Source organism: Podarcis gaigeae, assembly GCF_964106915.1.
Source record: "Podarcis gaigeae genome assembly, chromosome: 1".
NCBI classification, from domain to species: Eukaryota; Metazoa; Chordata; class Lepidosauria; order Squamata; family Lacertidae; genus Podarcis; species Podarcis gaigeae.
Window position 1 is genome coordinate 5102218 of NC_139678.1, and position 18072 is coordinate 5120289.

The 18072-nt window shown below is 44.3% G+C and overlaps 1 protein-coding gene across 3 annotated transcripts in view; it reads right to left on the minus strand.

Annotated features, from left to right (window-relative positions):
• The window catches only part of LOC310840638 (maestro heat-like repeat-containing protein family member 2B), a 96703-nt gene that overhangs the window by 66195 nt on the left and 12436 nt on the right, over positions 1-18072 (minus strand). For all 3 annotated transcript variants that reach the window (XR_014561947.1, XM_083730896.1, XM_083730895.1), the window contains exons 7-13: positions 15400-15492; positions 10200-10310; positions 7612-7681; positions 6200-6316; positions 4967-5040; positions 4093-4215; positions 2752-2859 (exon numbers count right to left, since the gene is read on the minus strand). Coding sequence is in view for 2 of the 3 variants with exons in the window: in XM_083730896.1 (XP_083587022.1) it covers positions 2752-2859; positions 4093-4215; positions 4967-5040; positions 6200-6316; positions 7612-7681; positions 10200-10310; positions 15400-15492 (696 nt within the window). In the remaining variant the exon portion in view is untranslated. The remainder of the gene's footprint in view (positions 1-2751; positions 2860-4092; positions 4216-4966; positions 5041-6199; positions 6317-7611; positions 7682-10199; positions 10311-15399; positions 15493-18072) is intronic.

Genomic DNA, 18072 nt, shown 5'->3' on the forward strand with positions numbered 1-18072 from the left:
AATCTCTCCAATTGTTGGCTGTGTATGCACATACCACCTTATGCTAAACGGCCAGGTTTGATGCTACATGGAATTCCCATTGGTAACATCTTCAACATAGAGAGGAGTTTGTGTGCTAGTTCATTCTCATGCTGTATGTTTATCCCAGATAACAATGTTAGCATTTCAGCCACAATTGACCCCATGGAAACAATGATAGCTGAAAACCCGCTTAAAAAAAATTACAGAAGGTGATCCATGGAATTGGTTATATTCTTGGCTGCCCGATGGTAGTTGGATCAGGAATATTATGGTATTAATAGCAGGGTCGCTTATAATCCTTTTGCTTTTCTGCTTTTGTATTCCCTGCTTGATGCAATGCTTGCAGAATATGATGGGAAAAGATGATATCCCACACGATGGGACCTCGTGTGATTGCTTTTATGAGAGAATATAGACCCATACCCCAGAACGAATCTAAGTAATAGATTGTTCAAAAGAAGAGGAGGGAGTGAAGGGAGAAGGAAGGGTTAATAAGGCAAAGAAGCTAAAAGCTGTGGTTAGGCAGAAAACCGCAAATGCGTCAGCTCTGTAGGCCAGAAGTTGCTTCCTGTTTTCAGCTCTGCAGACTGGGAGCTGTTTCCTGTTTTGTGCTATCTGTTTTAGAAATATTTTTAGAAATGCAAGACATACATGCAGGGCATGAGAAGGATTTCTCTCTACCTTCTCTGTACCATTGTACCTTGTAAGGGTTGCTCTCAAATATTTCCTGCAGTAAATTCCTGTACTAATCCTGTTTTTGCAGTTGCGGCAGTTTAGCAAACAATGGGTGTTTGCTAAACTCAGGCAGGTCAAGAGTCCAGCTTCCTGCCTTACCAGCTAGCCAGAAAATTGCAGCTGTTTGCAAATTTAACCAGCCTGCCAAAGAGGTCTCACTCTGTCTTTTATAACATGCATTTGTTTTCATATTTCAAAACTACAAACCATGTTTGGGTGCCTTGGCAAAAAGGTGGTTTCTAGGGGGATGCATACCCCTAAACATTTTGTGAATCTAATGGAAGAAACTAATTTTTAAAACTTTTTAGTTTCTTCCACGGCAAATCATCACCATGTTTCCTGCCATACGCTTCCTGTCTTAAGTAATGCAAAGATAAGAAAAGACACGTATGGGGAAGTGCTTAGCTAGCAGAAAGACACGTATGAGGAAGTGCTTAGCCAGCAGAAAGATGTGCCATATAAGGGAATAAGTTGAACATTTGCCAGCTGATTGGGGAAAATTTGAGGAAGGAATGGGAGGGGGGAAATGCTCAAAAGGTATAAGAAGGCTTGCTGAAATGTATTTCTTTACAGCCAGCTTTCAGGAGGTATCCTGCTGGTTGTCTCTATGTACAGATTGTCTCTGTGCATAGATTTTAATAAACTTTTTCTCCAAAGAAGATTTTGCTTTCCTGGTACTTTTGTTCCCTCCAAGGTCCGGGGATGGCGAGGCTGATGGATCCCTAGGTAAATAAGGCTTCACGTGCTCATCTTTGCAAGCAATTTCCCCAAACACAATGCATTTTTAAATGTTATTTTCACTAACACCTAACTGTCCTTTGGCAAACTTCACCCTAACACGAGCATTTTCAAAGGATATGTGAGTTTCGGTTTACACCTTGCATCAGAAAGAGCTAATTTGATCGCTTAGCCCAGGGGTCAGACCTTGTGGGGGGCCGGACTATATTTTGGAGATAAAAAAATGAACGAATTCCTATGCCCCACAAATAACCCAGAGATGAATTCTAAATAAAAACGCACATTCTACTCATGTGAAAACACCAGGCAGGCCCCACAAATAACTCAGAGATGCATTTTAAATAAGAGGACACATTCTACTCTTGTAAAAACACGCTGATTCCCAGACCGTCCGTGGGCCAGACTGAGAAGGCGATTGGGCCGGATCCGGCCCCCGGGCCTTAGTTTGCCTACCCATGGGTTAGCCTTTACATGCAAGCTGAACTGAATCTCTCCTCTGCGGTATGTGGCAAGGAGCTGTTATGGAAAAATCTAGTCGCAAGGCTGCTCAGTCACCCAGCTTGTTGGGCAGAGCCCATGGGTCCCAGCAGAATAAAGGAAGGATTCCAGCCAACTGGAGCAAATAGCTGTAGACCAAAGTTTATTGCGCAATAGGTTCAAAGAGCAAATTTGAATCCCGAGGATGGGGTGACAAAGACTTTTAAAACTTTCCCACCGTATTCGTACAGCATCATTGCTACATCACTGACATGTCACAAAAGGGGAGGGGTTCACCTTGGCAAACATGTCCAGACAAGTCCTTGGTGCAAGATTAGCATAAGCAGACATGGCAGGGCAAGACTCAGGTATAAGATTAGCATAGACAAATATGTCTTAAGTACCCACCACCCAAAAGTACAATAGAAGTTCCTTTGCATGTCTGAAGCCTGAGGCGAGTCAGGGGATGAGATTTGGCTTCCTTTGGCTAACAATGAGCCCAGCAATTGTCACCTCTGGGAACTTCCTGGAGTCCATTTTCAAGGGGAAAATAGCTTTGGAATGGAGGAAACTGGGAAAGGAGATGATTTTATATTATTTTTACAGCTAGGTAACTTCCCAGAGCTGTGAAGTTGAAAGGATACATTCAGGTATAATATTTGTAATATTTAACTTTAAAGATGTGCCCCCCCCCCGTAATTTCTGTAACAGAGCTCTCACAGACCTGTGCTGTGACCCAGGAGGGCTCTTCTTCCGTAAAAACTCATACGAATTACTCACTTTGCTCATCCCTTCCGCAGAGGTGTTCAAATTCTCCAAGACGTCGATGCAGAGTTCCTGAATCCGTTCTTCTTTCTCCTTCTGCTCGACTGCGGGGTCTTTCCCGTGCTTTGGCAAGAGAGGCAAATACAGTGGTACCTTGGTTTAAGAACAGCTTAGTTTATGAACAACTTGAATTAAGAATGCTGCATACCCGGAAGGAGGTGTTTTGGTTTGTGAACTTTGCCTTGGAATAAGAACATGTTGAGTGTGTTCCATTTGTTGTTGTTTTTTAAATATAATTTTATATTAGTTTTTTTAACATATCATTTTCAACAGTAATTAAACATACTTTTACATCTTATTCAATTTATTCCCATCAATCCTGTCTGAAAATTTTCCAATCTAATCTCTCAGTATGCATTTCTTATCTTCCCTATTACATTTCAAACTCATAACCAATATCTCTATCTTTTTCTACTTCGTAACACTTCGTATATTTCTCCTTACAAAACTTCTTGTAGTCCTACTAGAGTAATTTGTTGATTACAGTTGCTCTTCAAATGATTCATATACTTCTTCCAATCTTCTGTAAATCTCTGGTCCTGTAGGTTTCGAATCCTTCCTGTCATTTTGTCCAATTCTGCATAGTCCATTAATTTTGTGTGTTCCATTTGTAAATTGAGTCACCCGCTGCTATGGGAAAGCACGCCTTGGTTTAAGAACGCTTTGGTTTAAGAACGGATTTCCGGAATGGATTAAGTTTGTAAATCAAGGTACCATTGTAAGTGGCTCGACTGAGGAGAAGAGGCTTTTGGAAGAGGGGAATGGGAACTTGTGGTTCCTCCCAATGTTGTTCAGAAAACCGGGCTCAGGGCGGCTAACAACAAATTTAAAACACTTAATTGATGCAACAAAAAACAGTATAAAATACAGTATAAAACGTGAATAACAATAAATTCAGAATTAAAAAATCAATTTAGGGGGGAAATCCATCTAATAAACATTAGATAATCATCAGGGCTAGCTGGCTAAATTAGTCCTATTTGGGCCAGTGAGGAGACCAGGGGAGAATCTGCTGTGGGATCCCAGAGCGGGGAATCTTCATAAAAAGGGGGGAAGGAGGGAAGGGAGGGGAATAAAAGATCAGGCTAAGTTCAAATTGAAAGCCAGGCGGAATTGCTCTGTCTTACAGGCCCTGCAGAAGGAAGTTAAATCCTGCAGGGCCCTGGTCTCATGGGACAGAGCATTCTGCCAGGTCAGAGCCATCACTGAGAAGGCCCTGGCCCTGGTAGAGGATAATCTGACTTCCTTAGTCTCCTATATTGTCAGAGCATTTTAGCGGCATGTTTCCCGACTTACTTGATGGCTGATGTGCACAGTGAACTGGCTGAAGATGTAGACAACCATCTCCCACACGGGACATCCCTCGACGTTTTGAGAGCAAAGAAGCTCTTTGATGAAATGCAGGAGTGCTTTTCTCACCTGTGGCAGTGGGGAAAGCAAAGTCACCTCACCTTTCGAAAGGCAATACCGCAACACCATTCTACAAATATAGGGAGCGATGGCATTTGGAATCCTGTGTGTGCGGTTTTGGTCGCCTGAGCTCCCAAAGGAGTTGGAAAAGGTTAGGGCCACCAAAATGATCAAGGGGATGGAAGTTGACGCTCCTACGACGAAGGTTTGCAGTGTGTGGGACGTTTTAGTGAAAAGGCATGTAAAAGGAGACATGAGGGACGTTCGTAAGAATTATGCATGGGGAAGGAGGATAGAGGAAAGTTTTTCTTCCTCGAACTAGAATACAAAAAAGGGAGGTGTGAGGAGGTCAAGGAAACAAGCAAATGATAGATAAGATATGGAAAGATGGATTTGTTCTTAATTGTTTTTTTGTTTTTTTCTGTATTTTGTATTTTCTGTTTTCCTTTCTCTCTCTTTTTTATTCTTGTAACTTCTTGAAACACCAATGAATATTATTTTTTAAAATATTTCTCTCATAACACTAGTGGACATGCAATGAAATGGAATGATGGAAAATTCAGGAAAGGTAATAGAAAGAGCTTCTTCATGCAGCAGAGAGTTAACTTAAGGAACTTCGTCATGGAAACCACAGCAACTAATATTCAGAGAAATTCTACCTCAAACAGTGAAGGGAGAAGAAAGCTGTAACATTTACCGTATCTGTTCCGAATCTTTCAGCATTTCAGCAACTCAGAAAGAGCCCCTTCCCTGGTCTTACCCCTTCACGGTGGTCGTCCAGAAGACATTTCACGGCTTCCACAATTGGCTGTTTCTTATTTCTGCACTCACAGGCTAGAAGAGGCAGGAGATGCAGAGCGGATTTCAGTGGGACTCCAACATGGACATTTGTCAGCTGTATCTCATAAAAGCATCCGTTAAATAATAATAATAATAATAATAATAATAATAATAATAATAATAATAATAATAATAATAATATATTATTTATACCCCACCCATTTGGCTGGGCTTCCCCAGCCACTCTGGCTTACTTTCAACAAAATATTAAAATACAGTAATGCATCACACATTAAAAGCTTCCCTAAACAGGGCTGCCTTCAGATGTCTTCTAAAAGTCTGGTAGTTGTTGTTCTCTTTGACATCTGGTGGGAGGGTGTTCCACAGGGTGGGCGCCACTACCAAGAAGGCCCTCTTCCTGGTTCCCTGTAACTTGGCTTCTCGCAGTGAGGGAACTGCCAGAAGGCCCTCGGCACTGGACCTCAGTGTCCGGGCAGAACGATGGGGGTGGAGACGCTCCTTCAGGTATACTGGGCCAAGGCTGTTTAGGGCTTTAGCACCAACACTTTGAATTGTGCTCGGAAACGTACTGGGAGCTGATGTAGGTCTTTCAAGATGTGCCCTTCCTTGCAAAAAATGACGCGCCCTTCCTTGCAAAACCCGCCCAGCCCATTCCCAGCTCTATCTGCCCATCTCAATGGTCCCAAATCACATGCTGAACTGGAGCTAGGAGCATTGGATCATCAAGTTTGAAGAAGAAGAGAAGAAGAAGAGTTTGGATTTGATATTCCGCCTTTCACTCCCTTTAAGGAGTCTCAAAGCGGCTAACATTCTCCTTTCCCTTCCTCCCCCGCAACAAACACTCTGTGAGGTGAGTGGGGCTGAGAGACTTCAAAGAAGTGTGACTAGCCCAAGGTCATCCAGCAGCTGCATGTGGAGGAGCGGAGACTCGAACCCGGTTCACCAGATTACAAGACTACCGCTCTTAACCACTACACCACACTGGCTCTAAAGGCATCTCAAGGGGTACCCAACCTCTTCCTGGTTCAGGCTATGGGCTACAGTATCCCTGGTAGGTGGCATTAAAAAAATACAAGGCAAATCATGCAAAACTGAAGCCTGACCAACCCTACCTAAAAAATCTCTGTAAATGATAATGTTACTCTTCTATGCACCTAAGCCGGTTATATGGATCGTGGACGCTGTTACTTACGGCCGTCATTGCCAACAATCATTTTCAGATGCATTAAGAACCCCACACGGATATATTCAGAGTCCTCCTTCATCTGAGCCTGCAAGAAGTCCAGAGCATCGACGGGACAGCAGCCGACTGCAAGGAAAGGAATGGCAAATTTCGGCAAGTCAGACATCCCATCATCCCATCATCTTACAGACCATCATAATCATTATTTTGCAAGTGTGTATGTGTGGGTTTGAGTCAGCTCACATTTAAAAGCTAGCCAACCTAATTCACCATTTCCGAAACAAGATGAGAACACCAAGACGTAGCGATCTTTTGCCCTTCGCCCTTCTCTGAATTTTGCAATGTAGTTCTCTGGCCAAGCAGTGTGTACAAAAATGCATCTACCGCAGGGAAGTGTGCTTCAAAATGCACACATTTGTGCATTTTAATATTTTGTTGGAAGCTGCCCATAGTGGCTGGGGAAACCCAGCCAGATGGGCGGGGTATAAATATTATTATTATTATTATTATTGTTGTTGTTGTTGTTGTTGTTATTATTATTATTATTATTATTATTATTATTTTATATTGATGAAAATTAGATACACAAATGTATTTGGGGACATAGCTTTGCCAAGGTGTGTTATTAGGTCAAATTGTGAATGCAAAAATGTGTCCATTAGGAGAAATTTGAACTAAAATGGTGAATTTTTGTGAGCACTAGAATAGATGAATAGATAGATGATAGATAGATGATAGATAGATAGATAGATAGATAGATAGATAGATAGATAGATGATAGATAGATAGATAGATAGATAGATAGATGATAGATAGATAGATGATAGATGATAGATAGATAGATAGATAGATAGATAGATAGATAGATAGATAGATGATAGATAGATAGATGATAGATAGATAGATAGATAGATAGATAGATAGATAGATAGATAGAATAGATGATAGGTCTGATGTGGAAATGTGGAGAAATGAAAACTGGAAAATGAGAAACTGACAGAAACTACAACTGACAGATTCAACCAAGACCTAAGACTTGACATTTCTGAGGAAAACCAAGAAGGAAATGATATTTTCAGGTCTCTGGTCTGGGGGTGGAGCAGCCAGAGCCCTCTCTTCGTATTTTTGTATCTTTATTTTAGACCTTGTGTGCTTCGTGTGGAAATTGCTCACTTTGGTTGTGTATTTTTTTAATGTTTTGTTTATTCTTTTGTTGCAATGTATTTTTTCCCCATGCTGCAAGCTTCTTTGAGCATGGCTTCAACTGTGGAACGATGGCATACAAAAGGAAGGAAGGAAGGAAGGAAGGAAGGAAGGAAGGAAGGATATTTAGGGGTGATGGGAGCTGGAGTCAGGCAACACTTGGTGGGTGCATTTGTGGGGGGTGGGCACAGGTTCTCTATTCCTGCTCCAGCTCTTACCCAAGTGTGCAAAGGCTTCCATAAGGACATTCCGGTGATCCATGCAGAGCTCCCAGTGTTCAGAAGAAGACTGTAAGAAGAAAGAAGAAAAAGGCTGCTGGCTTGAAGAAACCATCTTTTCAGATCAGGAAAGGGCCAGTCATGGAAGAAGGCCCCCCAGCCTGGTTGGAGGATGGATGGCGGCTAATGGATTGAGGTTGAATCCTGACAAGATAGAAGTACTATTCTTGGGGGATAGGGGGTGGGCGGGGGTGGAGGACTCCCTGATCCTGAATGGGGTAATTGTGCCCCTGAAGGACCAGGTGTGCAGCCTGGGAGGCATTTTGGACTCACAGCTGTCCATGGAGGCGCAGGTCCATTCTGTGTCCAGGGCAGCTGTCTACCAGCTCCATCTGGTATGCAGGATGAGACCCTACCTGCCCGCGAACTGCCTCGCCAGAGTGGTGCATGCTCTGGTTATCTCCCGCTTGGACTACTGCAATGCGCTCTACGTGGGGCTACCTTTGAAGGTGACCCGGAAACTACAACTAATCCAGAATGTGGCAGCTAGACTGGTCACTGGGAGTGGCCACCAAGACCATATAACACTGGTCGTGAGAGATCTGCATTGGCTCCCAGTATGTTTCTGAGCACAATTCAAAGTGCTGGTGCTGACCTTGAAAGCCCTAAACGGCCTTGGCCCTGTATACCTGAAGGAGCGTCTCCACCCCCATCGTTCTGCCCGGACACTGTGGTCCATCTCTGAGGGCCTTCTGGCGGTTCCCTCGCTGTGAGAAGCCAAGTTACAGGGAACCAGCAGAGGGCCTTCTCGGTAGTGGCACCCGCCCTGTGGAACTCCCATCAGATGTCAAAGAGAACAACAACTACCATACTTTTAGAAGACATCTGAAGGCAGCAATGTTCAGGGAAGCTGTTAATGTTTAATAGGTTATTGTATTTTAGTATTCTGTTGGAAGCTGCCCAGAGTGGCTGAGGAAACCCAGCCAGATGGACAGGGTATAAATAAATTATTATTATTATTATTATTATTATTATTATTATTATTATTATACACATTCTACTCATGTAAAAATATGCTGATTCCCGGACCGTCCGCTGGCCGGATTTAGAAGGCAATCAGGCCGGATCCGGCCCCCGGGCCTTAGTTTGCCTACCCATGCCCTTAGGTTTGGTTTGGCAGCTGCAGCTATTGTTACTATTGTTACTATCACTATCTAGAAGACATCAGAAGGCAGCCCTGTATCGGGAAGTTTTTTCAATGTTTGACCTTTTACTATGTTTTTAAATGTGCTGTAAGCTGCCCAGGGTAGCTGGGGAAAGCCATCCAGATGGGCGGGGTATAATAAGAATAAGAATTTGTACAGAGCTCTGTTTGGTGGAGATATGGAGCAGGGCCTTCTCCGCTGTGGCACCTGCCAGGTGGGATGTTGAAATCAGACAGGCACCAACAATGGGGTGCTTCTAAAAACTTATCATTCAAGCTGATCACTAGCATTAGTTCCTGTTACCTTTGGTTACTGTGCTGTTGCTGTTTTATTTAAATGTGTTGTGTGTGTGTGTTCTTACAATGTTGAATCACTTTTGTATCTCCTGCAAAAGCTCCTTTCAATATGCATGGCTTTTTTTTAAAAAAAAAAGGTCTAAAAGCCCATTAATTAATAAAATAAATAAATAGCAACAAAATAGGGGAGGGCCAAAATTCAGTGGCAGAGCATCGGCTGTGCATACAAATGAAGGACCTCAAATAATAATAATAATAATAATAATAATAATAATAATAATAATAATAATAGATTTATTTATATCCCCCCCTCCCAGCCGAAGCTGAGCTCACAGCGGCTAACAACAGTAAAAATAACACAGTTTACATAAAATCACAATCCATTAATTGAAATACAGTCTAAAATCAATTCATTCTAAAATCAATTCAGAGTCAAATTAATGGCAACCATTGGACTAGAGATCTATGAGGATTACAGAAGAAGAGAGGGGGTCAGACTGAGTCCAAACCAAAGGCCTGGTGGAACAGCTCTGTCTTGCAAGCCCTACAGAAAGATGTCAAGTCCCGCCCTAGTCTCTTGTGACAGAGAGTTCCACCAGATTGGAGCCATGGCCGAAAAAGCCCTGGCTCTGGTTGAGACCAGTCTAACCTCCTTGTGGCTCAGCACCTCCAAAGTGTTGTTATTTGTGCACCGTAAGGTCCTCCGTGGGGCATACCAGGAGATGCGGTTCCGTGGGTACATGGGTCTTAGGCCGCATAGGGCTTTAAAGGTCAAAACCAGCACCTTAAACCTGACCCTGTACTCCACCGGGAGCCAGTGCAGTTGGTAAAGCACTGGATGAATGTGATCCCGCGGCGAGGACCCCGTAAGGAGTCTTGCTGCGGCATTCTGCACCTGCTGGAGTTTCTGGGTCAGTTTCAAGGACAGCTCCACTGCAGTCCTCAGCACCTTCAGGTAGAATTGAAGAAAAGCAAAGACAAATTGGGGAAGCCCTTTCTGAAACCCTGGAGACCTGCCATCAGCTAATACTGAGCTAGATGGACCAGTGAGCTGACTCGGGATAAAGCAGATTCTTATGAAAGCTACCAGATGACACGGGAACGATTCCCCTTCTTGGCTCTGTTTTTCCACCGCGAACCGTTGGTGCTTGAACCTTTCCATTATCTTCTGTTGCCCTGAAGTACTGCGTGGGACTACCTGGAAGAGATCAAGAAACGTCGGTACCTAGCTTGCTTTGAAACCATCCCCAGCTCGCATTGCCGGCACAGTAAAGGTAAAGGGACCGCTGACCATTAGGTCCAGTCGCGGACGACTCTGGGGTCGTGGCGCTCATCTCGTTTTATTGGCCGAGGGAGCCGGCGTACAGCTTCCAGGTCATGTGGCCAGCAGGACTAAGCCACTTCTGGCGAACCAGAGCAGCGCACGGAAACGCCATTTACCTTCCCGCTGGAGCGGTACCTATTTATCTACTTGCACTTTGTGCTTTCGAACTGCTAGGTGGGCAGGAGCAGGGACCGAGCAACAGGAGCTCACTCTGTTGCGGGGATTCGAACCGCCAACCTTCTGATCGGCAAGTCCTAGGCTCTGTGGTTTAACCCACAGCACCACCTGCGTCCCTAAAGGTAAAGGGACCCCTAACCATTAGGTCCAGTCGTGGCTGACTCTGGGGTTGCGGCGCTCATCTCGCTTTATTGGACTCTGGTGCTAATTTTACCATGTTGGCTGAGAGGTTTCCAGTAGAGGCAGTTCTTGGTGTTACTATAAAGAAGCAATGCGGCAGCAAGTAGCAGCTAAGTCAGCTGCTTGTGGCTGGAAAGCCAAACAGGATGTGTGTGACTGTTGCCATGTAAACAAAGGGGCAGTCCATTCTCCTTATTGAGCACCGGATGTGAGCTCTGTGTGAGTCATATGACCTGTACAGGATGTACATGGGTTGAGTGAGATTCTCTCTGTTGTTTAAAGAGTGCAGACATCTTTATCTGTATGGCTGCGAAAGACAGAAATAAAAACATGTAGATACGTTTCTGTCTGAGTCTGATTCCCCTCCCTGGGGAGCAGGGAGGAGGAGAAGCAGTGGTGTGTTTTTCTCACAGCCTGGGAAAAATCGCCGAAACGGACCTCGTCTGTAATCCTGCCGGGAGTCGCAGGAGGGAGGTCAGAAAGGAATTCAGCCGGTGCCTGGAAGACTGGCACATCCCTCTGACTGAGGCTGAATTTCAACAATTGGTAGCAGTCCTGCTGGTTTCTTCGATCCATGGGAGTCTGCATCAAAAGAGTAGCAGAGCTACTGTATTCATCGCTCCATGGAAGCCTGAAGTGAGAGGCTAATGCCTCTGCAGCCAGAAGCTGACCAGACGAAGCTGAGCCAAGCCACGGAGCCCAAAGGTATGAGATTTTCGGGCTTAAAAGTGTGAATGCAGATTGATTCGTTCTCTGCTTCACGGGGAGCAGCGTTTGGTAATAACAGCTCCGAGAGAGAAGAGGCCTGCATTCCAGACATTCTTGTTGTTTCCTGTCCAAGGAAAGGAATGCACTGTTGCTAAGCAACGCCAGCCAGTTACTCGAGAGAGCTGGACAGTCAAACTGTGCCTCAGAGAGGCAAAAACAAAGTTTGTTTTGACTTAGGCTCTCATGAACCCTTGGAAGAAACATTCCAACGCAGCCAGTGTCAGAGCTGCCAGGTGCACAAGAGTGTAAACCAGCTTTTGGATTTTAGAGGCTTGTGTTTGAGAGTTAAAGGCAAAGGACTCAAAATGGATGCAAAGAAGGGAAGTTTGCCTTCTCCACCCCTCCTGACCAGTGACAATTATGCATCTTGGTCTATTAAGATGAAGGCCCTGCTGCAGAATCAGAGACTGTTTGGGGTGATTGAGAACCCCATCCCTGCTGCACCAACGCGTGCTTGGGAGTCACAGGATGTGAAGGCCAGAACCGCTATAATTCTGTGTGTGTCAGACTCGCAGCTTATCCATATACAAAATTTAGAGCACGCGAAAGATGTTTGGGACACGCTGAGAAGGACACATCAGAGAGATGCAGGTTCTTCAGCGTTGCTGTATTTTGAAAAGCTGACCAACCTGAGGCTTGCGCCTGATGGAGATGTTCAAGCGCACCTGGCGGAAATGAAATATCTGCGTCAACAGATGGTGGAACGTAATTTCCGTCTGCAGGAGGAAGTGTTTTGCTTCATGGTGATAAACAGCCTGAATCGGACTTACAAAACTGTTGCCAGTCAGCTGGGGTCCCTCCCAGCGAATGAATTGACTTCGGAGAGGGTCTTTGCCGTGGTTCTGAATGAACAGGACAGACTTGCTGCCCTGGAGGTCAAGGACAGGGGGAGACAAGAACGGAGTTCTGACACCCCCACTGCTGTTGCTACTGGAGAAAATGCTGTAGCTTTGAACGTTGTCCAATGTTACAATTGTGGACAAACTGGGCATCTTCCGCGGAACTGTAAGAAGCCGCGTCAGCACAAAGGAGCCAAGGGAAGCTCCACGAAGTCTGAGGCATCGGGCAGAAGTCAAACCAAGTCACAGGCGAAGCCTGCAAAGGCTTTGATGTCGAAAGGAACCAAGCCAGAAGTGGAGAACGCTTTTGTCATAGACACGGGAGCGACGGTTCATATGTCCCCGAACAGACAGCTATTTTCGTCGTTTAAGAAGCAAAGCTTCGCTGTACAACAAGCCAACTGTCAAGAGCTGGAAGCCACCGGAATTGGGACTGTGTATCTTAAAAGTCTGAACTTGACTATAAACAATGTTTATTTGGTTCCAGAGTTGAAGTACAATCTGCTCAGCGTTTCGCAGATTGCCAAGAAGGGACTAAAACTGTCCTATGATGATGAATACTGCGAGATCTACAAAGATGGAGAGCTGTATCTTTCTGCCGAAGAGAAAGATGGACTGTATTTGTTGACTTTTGATCAAAGTGATTACATGAATTGTAATTCTAACATGATCTCTTTTGTAGGTGTAGCTGAGAAGAACGCCAACCAGGTCACCTCGAGGGTCAACAGGGCATTTCAGCGGGTGTATGCTGATGTGATTGGTCCTCTAGCACCTTCTAGAGGCAATGCAAAATATTACCTAATATGTGTTGATTCTTTCACAGGTTTTGTCTGGATTTATCTTTTGGAGAGACCAAAAGACGCCTTAGAAAGGTTTAAAGAGTTTTGTGACAAAGTTAAAAATATGCATGATGCTGACATAGATTGTCTTTGCACAGATGAGAAGCCAATTTTTCTCTTACAGGATTTTCAGAGGTTCCTGAAGAAGAAAGGGATAAGACACAAAATTGCTAGTTCTGAAGAAGCTTGGAAGAAATGTGTCTGTGTTAGGGTGAACAAAGAATTGCAAAAGGGAATGTATGCGCAGTTGCTTAGTTCGCATCTGCCACATGAGTACTGGGCTGAGTCGCTAATGTCATTTTGTTATACGTGGTTGAGAAAGGTTTCAAAAGAGTTGGGATGTTCTCCTTTTGAGAAACTGTTCCACAGAAAACCTTCTGTTGCCCATTTCAAGGTTTTTGGGTCTCATGTGAGAACAGAAGCTCCAGGTGGAGTAAAGAATGCCAAAGGCATTTTTGTGGGTTATGAAAAGGGTCTCTACAGAGTAATTTTGTCTGAATCTGGTAAGGTGATTCTCACAAAATTTCTAGAGAGTGCTCCTGAACAGGAGAGAGTGATTGTTCACACATTTCCCACTGGAGATGATTCTGATGATGATGAGTTTGATCTTATTGAGTTCAGTAGTACTGATGATGACAGCGATAGCTCAGACAGCTCAGTTGTCACAGTCATTGAGAGGAAATCTCACATAATGACTAGACCCTCAGAAGAGGAGGATAAACCACTGATTAAGCTTAGTACTGGTTCTCCAGAGAGTTCAGAGGCTGAACCAGAAAGCAAGGGAGAGCAGCACCTCTTACGTAGGTCTGAGAGAGCAACGAAGGGTGTACCACCCAAGAGGTATTCAAAGGAGTTTGTCAACCAAGCTATTGCATGTGTTGCTGTTGTAAACGACCAAGGACAGATTGAAGCTGTGTCTGAGTCAGAGACAAAGGCACAACAGAGAGTTGCTAACCAAGGTAATGCAGATGCACTCATTCCTTGGAAGTCACACAACCAGAGAGGTACATTGGTGAAACCAATGGCGGGTAGTTCCAAGGGTGGAACTGAAACAACAGGGGAGTGTTATACATATAACAACTGTTTGTTTCCTTCTCTGGATGACGCTTTGCTCGCTGCACGCATTGATTCTTTAGGGGGAGTATGTTAATATAAAGAAGCAATGCGGCAGCAAGTAGCAGCTAAGTCAGCTGCTTGTGGCTGGAAAGCCAAACAGGATGTGTGTGACTGTTGCCATGTAAACAAAGGGGCAGTCCATTCTCCTTATTGAGCACCGGATGTGAGCTCTGTGTGAGTCATATGACCTGTACAGGATGTACATGGGTTGAGTGAGATTCTCTCTGTTGTTTAAAGAGTGCAGACATCTTTATCTGTATGGCTGCGAAAGACAGAAATAAAGACATGTAGATACGTTTCTGTCTGAGTCTGATTCCCCTCCCTGGGGAGCAGGGAGGAGGAGAAGCAGTGGTGTGTTTTTCTCACAGCCTGGGAAAAATCGCCGAAACGGACCTCGTCTGTAATCCTGCCGGGAGTCGCAGGAGGGAGGTCAGAAAGGAATTCAGCCGGTGCCTGGAAGACTGGCACATCCCTCTGACTGAGGCTGAATTTCAACAATTGGTAGCAGTCCTGCTGGTTTCTTCGATCCATGGGAGTCTGCATCAAAAGAGTAGCAGAGCTACTGTATTCATCGCTCCATGGAAGCCTGAAGTGAGAGGCTAATGCCTCTGCAGCCAGAAGCTGACCAGACGAAGCTGAGCCAAGCCACGGAGCCCAAAGGTATGAGATTTTCGGGCTTAAAAGTGTGAATGCGGACCTCGTCTGTAATCCTGCCGGGAGTCGCAGGAGGGAGGTCAGAAAGGAATTCAGCTGGTGCCTGGAAGACTGGCACATCCCTCTGACTGGGGCTGAATTTCAACACTTGGGCTGTCAACCCATGGAACTGAAGGCCATGTTGACTCTTCTGAGGTCTCTCTGGTAGGGATAAAATTGGCCCAAACCACCCAGGAGCTGCCCTTTGCACAAACAACAAGTGTACAGCGCACCCAGGTCTTTTCCAAAGGTGACACGATTGACGACGTCTCCCTGGACCTGGGCCTGCGGTGCTAACGTTTACAATGGTCACTTGGGTCCGAAAAACCGCCAGCTTTCCTGATGTCTTACCTGCTTGAATACAAAGTCACAAACTGCCTGGGATATCTTCTTTGGGATTGCGGGTTTGTACTCCTCGCAGACATCCAAAAAAATATTAAGCCTCTAAAAAAAGAAAAAGAAAAAGAGTCGGTTCATGCCCTTATAAACATCTGTGACATGGCCACATTTGTAATTGTGGGATGTTATCCATTGGCGCGGAAGTGGGTGGCGCTGTGGGTTAAACCACAGAGCCTAGGACTTGCTGATCAGAAGGTCGGCGGTTCGAATCCCTGCGACGGGGTGAGCTCCCATTGCTCGGTCCCTGCTCCTGCCAACCTAGCAGTTCAAAAGCACGTCAAAGTGCGAGCAGATAAATAGGTACCTCTCCGGCGGGAAGGTAAACGGCGTTTCTATGTGCTGCTCTGGTTCGCCAGAAGTGGCTTAGTCCTGCTGGCCACATGACTCGGAAGCTGTACGCCGGCTCCCTCGGCCAATAAAGCGAGATGAGCGCCACAACCCCAGAGTCGGTCACGACTGGACCTAATGGTCAGGGGTCCCTTTACCTTTACCTATCCATTGGCGCAGTCAAATACAACATTCCTTGTTTTCTTAAATTGGACACAGGCAGGGAGATGTTACTCCAGCCAGTATAACTTCCTGTTCCACTGGTCTGGAGCATCTTCCCCCTGCTTGTGACCAGGGAGATGGGCATGACTCTGGCTCACCCCATAAAAGAGCCGATTCACGCAGCCATCTTTCTCTCATAATAATAATAATAAATTTTATTTATACCCCACCCTCCCGGGCCAGAGCCAGGCTCAGGGCGGCTAACACCAGTAAAATTGGTGGAGCGCTCTGTCACAAGAGAGACGAGGGCCCTGCGGGACTTGACATCTTTCTGCAGGGCCTGCAAGACGGAGCTGTTCTGCCTGGCCTTTGGTTGGGACTCAGTCTGACCCTTATGTTTCCCTCCCCTTATGGTTTTGATCTATGGGCTATTATTAAAATGAGGCTGCATTTTAAATCGCATTTTAACCTGTGTTTTAAATTTGTTCCACCCCCCCCCCCCCCTTATGATTTTATTGTAATTTTTCTGGTGTTAGCCACCCTCAGCCCAGCTCTGGCCAGGGAGGGCGGGGTATAAATAAAAATGCATTATTATTATTATTATTATTATTATTATTAAAGTGGGTTAGGAAAACAATGTTTAAGATAGCTTTTGTTTTAAAAAAAAACCCCAGAGGCTTTTTTGTTTGGTATTATAGGCGCTGAACTACCAAAAAAACCCCAAAGACTGTTTATGTATGCAACTGCAACAGCAAGGATGCTTCTAGCTCAGAGATGGGAAAAAGAAGAAGTACAAAAGAGACGAGGGGCAGACCAAGCTGTTGGAATATGCAGAAATGGCGAGATTGACGGAAAAGATCAGAAACCAGGAAGACCAAGTATTTTTTTAAAAGACTAGGTTTGGAATTGCCCAATAAAGATGTTAAATTATTTTTGTATGCCACAACTGCTGCTCGTATTTTGTTAGCTAAAAAGTGGAAAATCCAAGAATTACCAACAATAGAAGAATGGCAGATGAAGACGATGGATTTTTCAGAGCTAGCTGACCTAACCGGAAGAGTCCACTACCAGAAGGCGGAGGAGTATCAGGATGAGTGGAATAAATTGAATGATTATTTAGTTAAATTTGTTAAGTTAAACTGACTGAAAATAGCTTGCAGATACCTAATGGGCTAAGGATTTTATTTATGTTAAGTGATGAATTAATATGTTTAATTCCATAAGGTGAAGATCTAAGGATGTTAATGCTTAAGTTAAATTTTATAAAAATTGGAATTTGGAAAACCGTTAAAAGGACATGCAATTAAATTCAACCAAAGGGAAGTGAGGAAGTCACCTAACAAAGCTAATAAGTGTAATTTTCAAGAAGGCTATGGTTTATGTTTGTTTGTCTTGTGTGTTTGTTTGTTTGTTTGTTTGTTTATAGTATTGTGAAAACTAATAAAAAATTGGGGGGGGGAAAGTATTTTTTAAAAGACTGGAATAACTTTTTAACATATTTGAGAGACCACTGTTGAAATCATTGGCAGGAATACAAGGACACAACATAACATGGATTTTGGATACTATGATTATATAATAGATAGATTACCGTATAAGATGCAGATTTTATTTTTTTTTAAGAAATGGAATCCATGGAGGGAAGGAAGGAGGACTGAAGATTCGAAGGAACCTTATTTATTTTTAGAATTGTTATGTTTGTTGTGTACAACCTTTATGTAAAACTGGAAAATTTTTTTTTAAAAAAATACAAGCTGAAGAAACAAAAAGGATCACACACCTTATAACAATCTGATCCAATTCAAACATGTCATAATAAAAACATAACTTTAAAAAAAACGACTTATATCAAATAATGTAATACAGTGGTGCCTCGCAAGACGAAATTAATCCGTTCCGTGATTTTCTTCGTCTAGCGGTTTTTTCGTCTTGCGAAGCAAGCCCATTGACAGCTTAGCGGATTAGCGTTATTAGCGGTCTAGCGGCTTTTAGCGATCAGCTGAGAAGCGGCTTATCAGCGGAACAGCTGAGAAGCGGCTTAGCGCTTAGGGAAAGGGCGGAAAAAAGCGGGGGGGGGGAGCGGGAACTCGCAAGATTTTTTCGTCTTGCGAAGCAACCCCATAGAGAAATTCGTTT